General features: G+C 24.9%; 1 protein-coding gene across 1 annotated transcript in view; it reads right to left on the bottom strand.

The window, feature by feature from the left end:
* The window catches only part of LOC100203774 (2-oxoglutarate dehydrogenase complex component E1), a 53,356-nt gene that overhangs the window by 30,824 nt on the left and 10,032 nt on the right, over positions 1-12,500 (bottom strand). The window contains exons 4-12 of the mRNA XM_065796366.1: positions 12,211-12,311; positions 10,387-10,444; positions 10,172-10,268; positions 8,811-8,874; positions 8,443-8,525; positions 8,016-8,215; positions 4,398-4,597; positions 2,495-2,674; positions 1,157-1,309 (exon numbers count right to left, since the gene is read on the bottom strand). Of these exons, the coding sequence (XP_065652438.1) occupies positions 1,157-1,309; positions 2,495-2,674; positions 4,398-4,597; positions 8,016-8,215; positions 8,443-8,525; positions 8,811-8,874; positions 10,172-10,268; positions 10,387-10,444; positions 12,211-12,311 (1,136 nt within the window). The remainder of the gene's footprint in view (positions 1-1,156; positions 1,310-2,494; positions 2,675-4,397; positions 4,598-8,015; positions 8,216-8,442; positions 8,526-8,810; positions 8,875-10,171; positions 10,269-10,386; positions 10,445-12,210; positions 12,312-12,500) is intronic.

Here is a 12,500-nt window from a genome sequence, read left to right as displayed (position 1 = left end):
TTTTTGAGAATAGAGCCTATTTTATTTTGATTAAATAAGTCTTTACAAACATAAATATTAAAAAAAAAATAAAAAATGTTAATTTTAATACTTCCTTTAAACTGTTTTAAAATGGTACAAAAAGCCCTGAAATTTCCTTCTTTTACCCTGTGAAAGGACTTGTATTTTCAAAAATTTTCAAAGATTTTCAAAAATTAAAAAAAAAGTCTATTTAGTAGTAAACCATGGGCAGATAATAAGCGAGGGTTTTTTTTTCTCTCTTTCAGACATGACCTATTTTTGAAACACCCTTATATATATATATATATATATATATATATATATATATATATATATATATATATATATATATATATATATATATATATATATATATATATATATATATATATATAACCCCTAACTGGTTGTCAGAAAGTTTTTCTGTATTTTGTTGACAAAAAGTAAAAATTAAAATGCAAGACCGGAAATTTTTTTTTTATTACTTGATAGACTGCCTGCCCCAACCAACAAACCCTCAGTCGATGTAGCAGCACTCCCTTGCAAGTCAGGCTATAAGATAGTTGATGTAGCAACACTCCATTGCGAGTCAAGCTATTTGTCGGTCAATGTAGCAGCACTTTGTTGTGAGTCAAGCTATAATATAGTTGATGTAGCAACACTCCTTGCATGATTTACGATAAAAAATTAAAAATAAAAACATTTTATCAAAAAAAATAAAAACATTTTATTAAAAAAAATAAAAATAAAAACATTGTTTATATTATTAAAAACACTTAGAATGTTTTTAAAACATTCAGAATGTTTTTAAAAACATTCTGGTCAATTAAATTTGCGTTTTTGCGGGTTTTGTAAAAAACGATTAATTTGTAATCAAATTAATGGTTTTAACTTTCTGACAACACTAAATGTTGGACGAAAGTCAAAAGTAATTAAAAGTGACGTATTTGTTGGCATAAGAACCATTTTTTTCCTTCCGTACTCCCAAATGCAACAATCTAAATATATATATATATATATATATACATATATATATATATATATATAATTATGTTTAATTACAGTTATGCTTCAATTTAATTTAACACCAATATTTATTTTAACACCATTTAATTTAATAACAATTTATTTTAACACCAAAACTAAAGAGACATACCTGGAATTCTTCTTCTGTTACTACATTTTCGCTAATAAGTTTTCTAGCATATTTGAGAACACAAGGTTCTTGTTGACGAATCTTTTGATACATTAGAGGTTGTGTAAAATCAGGATTGTCACTCTCATTGTGTCCATTTTTTCGGTAACATACCTTGGTGACATAATATAAATTTTACAAAAGAGTAAAAGAACTTACAATTTCTAAAACTCAAACATATTAAAATCAAGAAAATTCTTTCTAATCTAAAAACCAAAACTTTTCCACAAGTCATATACTTGTTAATACAGACAAGAAAAACAATAAAAGATGCTTTAAATAAATTAAATGCAGTGTACTCTTTATATAACTTTTTATAATGTATGATTATTGTAATGTACTGTTGTAGTTAAATACAATCATTGCTACCATTTTAAAAAATGGTCTTAATTAAATCATGTACTATAAAAGGCTGTTACATAAAAAACTGTTGTTGGGGTTTACAACAGACTTAGAAGGTCAAAAAATTAACACCTTCATTAAAAGAAAAATAAAGCCAAATATTCAAAAACTTCTTATTCCCATACATTAAGAGATGTGTAAGATTATTTGCAGAAGATTCTAATATCAAATATGGATCTGAAGCCAAACATTAATCTATACTAACAAAACTGTTTAACCAAAAAATGCATCACAAATTTATTTTAAAATACTATTCTCAGTCAGAATGATTTATTTGCTTAACTTTTTACATTTCCTAATATGAATAGTTTGTTTTAGTTTAGTTCTGCTTTTAAATGTCTTAAGTTAATAACTATTTGATTATTGTAAGATTAATTCAATACTTTTTCAAAATTTGTAAATAAAATTTTAGAGCTTTTTCCAAGTGTTTTCTTAAGTTTTTTCATGAAATTTCATAACTTCATAAAGTACTGAAAATCTGCAAGCTGTAATTAAGCATGTAACTAAATGTTTTTATACATGCATCTTTCAGTACATGCCATAACAAGATTTGAGAAAAAAAATTTCTCAATTATATAAAGATAAAATTGTTTTATAAGTTTTTCTATAATTTGAAATTGAAGAATTTTAAACATGCAATTTAATATATGTATAAATATAAGATTATAAATATAAGAAAATACAAAAATATTTATTATTAAAATACTAATTTAAGCTATTACGTTTATCATTTATTAATAAAGTATATTTACACGTACAGTGAATTATCTCAAAGCCTTCTTTAATACCTCTCATAGCTTTAACATTTGTTTGAGAATTTTATGCTATTAAAAAGTTATAAGTTTCACTAAAAAAATTAATTTGAACATAAAGAAAAAAAATGAAAATATTTCTCACAAGATCAATTACAACATCTTTATGAAACTCTGCACGGTATTCAGCAGCAACTTTGCAAACATGCATGACTGCCTCAGGATCATCTGCATTGACATGAAAAATTGGACATTGTACTACCTTAGCAACATCAGTACAGTAAGGAGATGAACGTGACATTCGTGGATCAGTTGTAAATCCAATCTAGACATAAAATATATCTTATATAGAGAGACAGTAAAAAACCATGACAAAAAAGAGCAATAGATACTGCATAGTTACAAAAAAGTCATTAAAAATGTGAGAAAAAAAAATGACATAAATACAATGCAAGACATTTAACTAGTGTTATCAAATCAATTTCCATTTTGGTAGGATAAGGCTGTCACTAGCTATTTGGTTAATAAATTTTATTCTAGCAGGGTGTAATTTTAACCATAGCTATCTGATATTAATTCTCAAGTTATTTTTAAGATTCATAAAATAATTTCAAAGATTTTTCAAAATCAATGCAAAAGTAGCAAATAACATAGTATAAAAATAATAATAAATAGAAGAATAAAAAATATATATTATTAAGCAATATAACATAGTAAGTAAAACTGTCAGCTTTGTTTGCATTTGTGTTGTCATCTATAATTCTCCCTAGTTAAAACACCTTATTTAGTTGAGGTAGAGCAGGGCTAGTTGAGCTTTTAAAATATCTCAAAAACTATGTATCATATGATAAAACATCTAATGGATCAAAGTTAAGGAATCATAATGGTAACAACAAAATGCCCAACAAAAGGTCGTTGGACAACAACTAAATAAGATGCACAGGCACTTTTTCTATTTTGGACCAAAAAATAAAAAAAAATTACTATTTTTCTCTTAGATGCTCATAAACTTTTTTCATCTGCCACCACTTAATTGATTATATTTTACCAAATTATTGGATTTTTGATTAATTAATCATTTCTTCTGCAGCCTTACTGTTCTCTTTAAAACCTAACTAATGTGACACCTTGTCTAGTCGGGGTAAATTGAACAGCTTTGAAAAACATAAATAAAACTGAACTTTTGAACACAAGTAAATAACTTTGATAAGAAAGAATTTTGTGGTACATTATATATATATATATATATATATATATATATATATATATATATATATATATATATATATATATATATATATATATATATATATATATATATATATATATGTATATATGTATATATGTATATATATATATGTATATGTATATGTATATGTATATGTAAATGTGTATATATATATATATATATATATATATATATATATATATATATATATATATATATATATATATATATATGTACATGTATATATATTTGTACATGTATATATATATATAGGTTGCTCAACTTGCCCCACACAATGACTCAACTTACACAGTTAGGGTAGGTTGAGCAGCTTGATAAACTTTTGACTATCTTCTCAAACAAATCAGAAAATATACTTTTTTTATAACCAATTTTTAGCAGGTTAAATTATATTTTGATTGTTAAAAAATTCTACAAATCCGACACATTGTTAAGGAGGTCTGTTAGATTTATTAAAAATAATTAACTCAACTACATTATTTACTTATTTTTAAAGTATTTAATCATTATTGTATTAATATAACTATTATTACATTTAATTTATTATATTAACTGTTTAATTTATTATATTAACTGTTAATTTAACTGTTACACTTATCTTTTAACAAAATATACTTTGTGCATATTCACATTAATATTGATAGACATAAACAATACCGATATACTATAAACAATATAAACTACTATTAGTTGTGATTACAGATCTTGTTTTTGATAAAAAAGTGTCTTAGGTTAGATAACTGAAGAGGAAAAAACTGAACTAAAATATTTTTTTCATTTAAATATGAATGAAAACTACCTGATTATTAACTACAACATGAATTGTTCCATGTGTGGTGTAGTTTGGAAGATCACTCAAATGCATTGTTTCATAGACAACACCTTGTCCAGCAAATGCTGCATCTCCATGCAGTAGAATACTCATAACTTGTTTACCATCAGAGCTTCCACGATAAAATTGTTCAGCTCGTGTCTTACCTTGAACTACTGGGTCAACAGCTGAAAAAAAAAGATAACTTTATAATAAGTACAAAAGTAAACAAAAACAATAAATATACAAAAAAAATAAAATATATACAGGTAAAAAAAAATATATAGTAAATAGGTAATAAATATATAATAAATAGGTAAAAAAAATAAAATTACATTAATAAACTATGCATAAAATGTCACTGATGATATTGAATTAGCCATTAGCTTATACATCAATTGAGTTATGTTTTGGGCAGGCAGTATGTACACAGGAAGGACATTTTTCATAACAAAAAAAAATTAAAGTGAGTAGAAAAAAGTTGACAAAAATTAAAATGAGTAGAAAAAAGTTGACAAAAATTAATGAGTAAAAATTAAAGTGAGTAGAACAGTACTATTACTTTGAAGATAGTATGGAACATGTATGGATAGTATGACACTAGTATGGAAGTTTGTGGATATACTAGTATGGAAGTTATTAATAATCAGAGCAACTTTCTGAGCCAGAGCATGAACTATGAGCCTATACAAGACTTATTTTGGGGCATGTACTGATAAAGTAGGCTTTTGACAGCTTTAAATAATCCTGCTTTTTCTATAATTCTTATTACCAAACGAAGCAGCTGGTCTCCCCATCTTGGGAATTAAACTGCTGTTAGGTCTGTTAAACAAACTTTGCTCAGTTTTCCTCCTTTTAGTTCCTTTTCTTTTCCTTTGAGTTTAAAAGATTTTATTAGAAACTGAAAATCCAGTAAGTTAAGTCTTAACCCAGTAAGCTAAGTGTTTTAAGGAAAACTAAACTTTTTAGCAACATTCTTTTTAGCTAGATTTTTTTTTAAATCTTTAAGAGCAAGATATTTATTTTTGATTGTCAGAAAATTTTTCCTTTCATGTAGATGGCATGTTAAAATTTCGAACGCAAATTTCTAACTACTTTGTGTTTTGCATCTAATCAACACCGATCTTTTCTAAACTTTTTCCTTATATAAATCTTAATTTTATGGATCCGTAAAATTATGGTCTTTACCAAACCGACCATTTCTATACTTATCTATTCCACACTGATCATTTCTATACCTATTCCTTATTTACTTCAATATTTCTTAGTAAAAAAAATCATTCTGAAAAATTACTTTAAGAGGAAAAAAATTACCATGCGCACCTTTTTCAAATACATTAAGCCTATAAGAAATTTATAATTAAACTTGTTTTTCTTTTAAACGCATATTATTGATAGCTCAGTGGTTTAGTGATCTGTCATCAGTGTTTTGGGAGGTTTAAGACCTACCCTTAGCATAATAAATTTCAAAATTTTTTCAATCTTGCCTGTATATGTATAGCAAAAAATGTATATAAAAAAGACTTCTAATTGTTAAAACAAAATCGTAGTTTTCTTATATTATACACAATTATTCTTTATACTGTCTGCTAATTCAACATATGCTAATGACGTTTACACTTTCAGACATTCATACATAACGCTATAAAAATGAGAGAACTAAGAAGGTGACATAATTTTAGCAATCAGAAATTAATTGAGATTTCAAAGTTTTTTCCAACTACAGACTTTTCTTTTTTTTCTTTTTCTTTTTTTCCTCCATAGCAGCACCTCCTAAAGTAGCAGGACTGTCTTATGGACAAGTAGCAGGATTGTCTTGTGGGCAAATCTAAAATTGAAGTTTCAAATTTTCCACTTGGATGATACAATATGTTTTGTATTTTTTCAATTTGTCAATTTTTTAAATACAATAAAATAAATACAAAAATTCAAAACCAAAACAGTTTACGCAAAAAAGACTTGTTAGAAAGACTTGTTAATTGTTAAACAACTTTTCTAATATTAGGGTTCAAATCTGCCCCATAACGCAATATATTTTAAAATTCTTTAATCTAACTCTATTTATTTATAGGAAAAAAAAATAAAAAAAAAAAGATCTTTAATTGGTAAAATAAATTTTAAATGTTTTTTCTAATATAAATAGGTAAAAAAAATAAAGTTACAGTAATAAACTAGGCATAAAATGTCACTGATAATATTTAATCAGCCCTTAGTTAGCCATTATATATTTATGGCAAAAATATATATATATATATAACAAAAAAGACTTTTAATTGTTAAAATTAAATTTTAAAGTTTTTTTTAACTACGGACTTCTCGCTTTTTAAAAAATTCTCTTCCTTTCATTTGTTATAGTATCTTATATATAAAGAATATCTTTATATATGTTATGTAATTAATATCTATAAAATTTTAAAAGTGACTTATTTTGTATTTTAGAAATATCAAAAAAGATTTTTTTAAAAAAAAAGGTGCCAGTAGTATGATTTAAACCACGACACTTCAGAAACTCTGAGAGCTAATCACTTTTAATTTTAACTTTAAAATTAATTTTAAAACTATTTAATAAACAAAAGGCTTTATAAAATGGTAAATAAACTCTATAAATCAATCTTAAGGAGATGCTCAATATTAAGGAGATGTTGCCACAATGCAGTTTTCAAGAGAAAGTAAAACTGTTAAACTTGATATATGTTTTAGAATGTTTTAACATTATATAATTTGAAGTTTACGTAAGTTAGATATTTGCATACACTTTCCCTCACATTTTCTTATAAAAAAAAAAGCTGCAACTCTTTCTCGCCATTACCTTGGTTGCAATGGCTGCCAAAAGTTCTGTGTTAAACACGCTCGAAGGAACACTAACTAAATTTAGCATTATTTTATTTGATTACTATTATCATCATTATTGCTCATTAAATGAAATCTATTCACTTAAATAACAAACACGTAACACTCATACAAAAAATAACTCCTAGTAAACAAAAATAACTCCTAGTCAATAAAAATAACTCCTAGTAAATAAAAATAACTCCTAGTCAATAAAAATAACTTCTAGTAAATAAAAATAACTCCTAGTCAATAAAAATAACTCCTAGTAAATAAAAATAACTTCTAGTAAATAAAAATAACTCCTAGTAAATAAAAATAACTTCTAGTAAATAAAAATAACTCCTAGTAAATAAAAATAACTTCTAGTAAATAAAAATAACTTCTAGTAAATAAAAATAACTTCTAGTAAATAAAAATAACTCCTAGTCAATAAAAATAACTTCTAGTAAATAAAAATAACTTCTAGTCAATAAAAATAACTCCTAGTAAATAAAAATAACTTCTAGTAAATAAAAATAACTCCTAGTCAATAAAAATAACTTCTAGTAAATAAAAATAACTTCTAGTCAATAAAAATAACTCCTAGTAAATAAAAATAACTTCTAGTAAATAAAAATAACTCCTAGTAAATAAAAATAACTCCTAGTAAATAAAAATAACTCCTAGTAAATAAAAATAACTCCTAGTAAATAAAAATAACTCCTAGTAAATAAAAATAACTCCTAGTAAATAAAAATAACTCCTAGTAAATAAAATAACATAAAAAACAAAAACCTTCTAAATGAGATGGATTAGCACAAACAGAGAGCTTAATAATCTTGTTTGTAGTACGATTCAATCTTTCATGAGTCATGCCAAGATGATACTTTACATCTCCAGAACCTTCATCTTGTTGTTCCAGGGTGGGATTAAATTGAGTAAATATTTGTTCCAAAGGTTTACGACATACATTGGCTAAAACATTTAATCTTCCTCTGCAAAAAATACATTGTTTTTGCAGAGTATGCATAATTTCATAATTTATTACATAAATATTATTGAAAATATAATTATTAACAATATTTTAATAAACAACCATATTTATAAAGTTATTGTTATCTTAAATGAAATATATTTTATACAAAACCTGTTGCATGTATAAATATAAAAATAATACTTAAAAAGATAAATTAAAAAACTTTAAAAAAAAAATCAATTTAACCTGTGTGGCATCCCCATAATAACACTTTCAACACCTTTATCATTTGATATGTCTATAATATGCTTCAAAGCAGGAATCAAAACCTAAATTAATAAAAAAACTTGACAAAATTATAATACCCTTAAAGTAAACTAAAAACTCCTTAGTAATAACTAAACACTTTTATTTCTAATTATTAGTAATAATTTCTGATTGATTTGCTATGTTGATAACAAATTTTTTTTTATGTTGAATACAATGCAAGAGTTTAAATTTTTTGCAATTTTTCATTAAATTATTTGATGAAAAAACATTTTTTTAAATTTAAAAAAAAAACACCCAGATTTTTTTGTTCGCCAACTAAAAGATCAGGATGATAAAAAACATACCTCACAACCTTCAAGTCCAAATCTTTTCTCTGAACTCCATTTCTTTGCTAAAAAATTTTCAAACCTAAAAAAAGAAACACATCAAATCATAAAATTAAATCAAATAAAAACTGTATTATTAAATTGCTTTTAAAATAAAATTTCCATTAAAAATTCCATTTAAAGCAAATATTCACCAAATCACAAAAAAATGTCCATCACTTTAAAAAATTTTAAATTTAAAACACAACACGTGATTAGGCTTTCAATAAAACAAAACACCAGAGAGCAATTTAGAAACAATAGATTAAATATTGACATTATTGATAATGATATTGACAATATACATTTTATTTTTTTTAATTTAAAGGTTTACAAAAAAAAAACTGTATAGGCATATAATGCCTGTCAACTTGGTTATAAAAAAGTTTAACAACAAAAGGGTTTAAAAAAAAGCGTCAAAGGGATCTTTAGAGTTTTTAAAAACTAAAACCACAAATTAAAATCACAAATAATGGTAATGCCAAATAAAACAAGATTTAAAAATAAAACAAGATTAAATAATGGCAACAAAACAAGATTTATTTAACCACATACTAAATAGTTTTGAGAGAAAAAAAAAGAGAGTTCTGGAGAAAACTTTTATAAAACTGTGACTGACTGACTGACTGGAGCGCTGTCTGGACTACAAACTGTAGAAAGTGGTGTTTGCTAACAGGAACACCACCATTTGTGGTGTTCCTGTTAGCACATGTTTTTCTTTTTTTTTTTTAATAAAAAAAAAAAAAAGAAACACATCACATTAAATTTAAATTTAATTCAAAACAAAAAAACAAAAAAAAAACCAATAAAAGAAAAACATTAATTAACCCTTTATGAGCCTTAGTCTCCATACAACAAAAGATAGAAGTCATTTACTTCAAAACCTGATTATTATTTTGTTTAATTATAAAGCCTCATTTTACTTCATGAAGGTTTATCAGGGGAAAAAGACTTTCTTTTTCCTTTACCCTTAACTGTTGTGAAAGTAAAAACAATTATTTTTTTTTCAATATTATATTTTTTAATTTGGCCCATATATATAGGGTTATGGCTTTTAAAGATTAATTTATTAAGTTAGTTGATTTAAAACTAAAAAAAACTATTTCAGTTTAGCTATGTGATAAACATTTAATCAAATTTGAGTATTAACTTTTCAGTATTTAACTTAAAAGTTGAGTAATCAAGTTAAATTTTTACTATTATATTACATAACATATTTTGTGGAATTTATTTATTATAATTAATTGTTAAAAACAAGACTTATTGAAAAGACTTATGGTAATACTTGTTTTTTATGTTAAAAATTTAAACACTTTAAGGATAAATTTCAAACAACTTACTCTGTTGAGCGTACCAGTCTGGCAAGAAGACGTCGCTTTTCTTCTGGTGTCAAACTCATAACACCAGGTGTCTCAAAATGTTTTCGAATCCAACTATCTGTAAATAAAGGAGTATGAATAAAGCATCCAAAGCAAAAACTTTACTTATCACAATGGTTATCTGTAAATTTAATGTAAATTTTTATTTTTAATTATAAAAATAATATAAAAAATACTTTTGTTTTGACTGGTAAGAAACATGAACTCCAAACCAATACTTTTACAGTAAACATTCTATGAAGTAAATAATAAAGAACCTACAAAATAACCAGACATCCACCAATTGCATTTTGTTTTATTTTAACTTATAACAAAACCAATTTACTGTAAATAATCTTTTTAACAGTGTGTAATAAATGTTTATTAAACTTTCAGATCAAATGTCATGAAGACTAAAGTCTAGGAAATAATGTAAGCTGCACCCATGCCCCTCACTTATGCATTACTGTACACCCTCATGCAAGACTACTTTTGAAATAATTTATCAGGAATTTGCAATCATTTGCTATCGCCAAACGATTAAAATGCTTTTATTATGATTTACAACCTTTGATTTTGAGCATTAATGATTGCAAATCCCTCATAAATTATACATGCTTTCAAAAATAGCCTTTCACAAATGAAACAAAAACGCATCCAGCATTGTTTATCAACTACTTTAATGAAGCAGGTAGGAATCTTCAAAATTAAGCACTTAGTAAATTTTGAAGCACTCAGCTGAAGCAAATTTGGTGCTTTGGCTGAGCGCCTAGCCTAATATTTGTATTTGGTATTTGGCAAAATCACTATTCATGACATCTCTAACAACTTTGTTTTACTAGATATAGGAAATAATTATACACAAAATTAAACTAATTTAGGAATAATTTTAATTAAAGAATTTATGACAGAAATCATACTGTTCAAACTGACTTCAAACATCTTGAAAAGTTTGAGACCAAAAGAATATTTTGTTGTTAATGATTGTAGAAAGCATAGCATTGCTCTGACCCAGAATACTATGAAACCCTCATCAAAGATCAAGAATAATTTCTATTTTTTATTTTTTTTTATTTAGTGGCATCACCAGACTTACCCATCTACCTCCAAGGCAGCCAAAATGGTGGAAAATAATTTTCGAAAAATTAAAATAAATTAGAACAAATTTTATTTTTACTTTGTACATCTTACTTATATGTCATACTTTTGAAATCAGTAACAATAGCAATACATTTAACGTGGTTGAAAACAATTTAGAATAACCCCTGCGTTAGATATACATATATAATATATATATATATATAATTTAATTTTTGCACAACAAAAATCAATTAAAAACCAAGCAATGTAACTGCGTACATAAAACAAAAAAATGCAGTGTTGGGGAAAAAAAGAATGATAAAGAACTAAGTGAAAAGGTAATTGAGTGAACTAAACAAAAGCACACAAAGAATAATTATTTTTAATACAAGTTTTTCATTTTCTTAAAACTTATATTGACTTTGCATTACAAACTAAATTACTATTTGCAATAGCCTTATAATAAAACTTTGCACTTTGCCTAAATTGCGAGCCAAGTACAGGATTAAGAAACCTAATCCTGTGATTAGCTGAGATAAATTTTATTTAAAAATAAACAACAGAAAAATGTGTAAGTTTGCATAACATTGACTGGTGATTTAATAAAGTATATAGAATCCTTCTTTATAACTAAATGTTACTTAGAATTCAAAACTAATATGGATTATAGGATTGCATACAACTAAGACAAAAAGGATGTGTATACATTTTAACTGTAATTTTAAAAGGTTGCATATGTTTCAATTGTAATTTAACAACAATAAAAATCTCTTTCTGTCTGTGTCTTGTTGTTAATAAAACTTGCAAAAATATTTACTTAATAAGATATAGTGTCATTAAGGAAAAAGAATTCATTAAATTTTTATTCAATTAAACTAATTTTATTTACTTTTTTCAGATGCTTATAGTTACCACCATCTCTAAACTAAAAAATAAGTCACCTCAAGTGATGCAATTATGTCTCTTAACTTCATAGTTTGACCAGGATGACCAATAAATGTGGTTTTAGGCAGTTGAAATTCTTTGTCTAGATCTTGTTGTGCTAAATGGTTATTAAAATCAAGCACATTAATTATATATATAAATACACACATACATACATATATTTAAATATAAATACATATATTTAAATATAAATACATATATTTAAATATATATATATACACACACACACACACACACACACACACACACACACACACACACAAGTTTTTTTTATTTATAAGAAACT

This window comes from Hydra vulgaris, chromosome 04 (genome assembly GCF_038396675.1).
Source record: "Hydra vulgaris chromosome 04, alternate assembly HydraT2T_AEP".
NCBI classification, from domain to species: domain Eukaryota; kingdom Metazoa; phylum Cnidaria; class Hydrozoa; order Anthoathecata; family Hydridae; genus Hydra; species Hydra vulgaris.
This window is presented reverse-complemented; position numbering and strand designations above follow the sequence as displayed.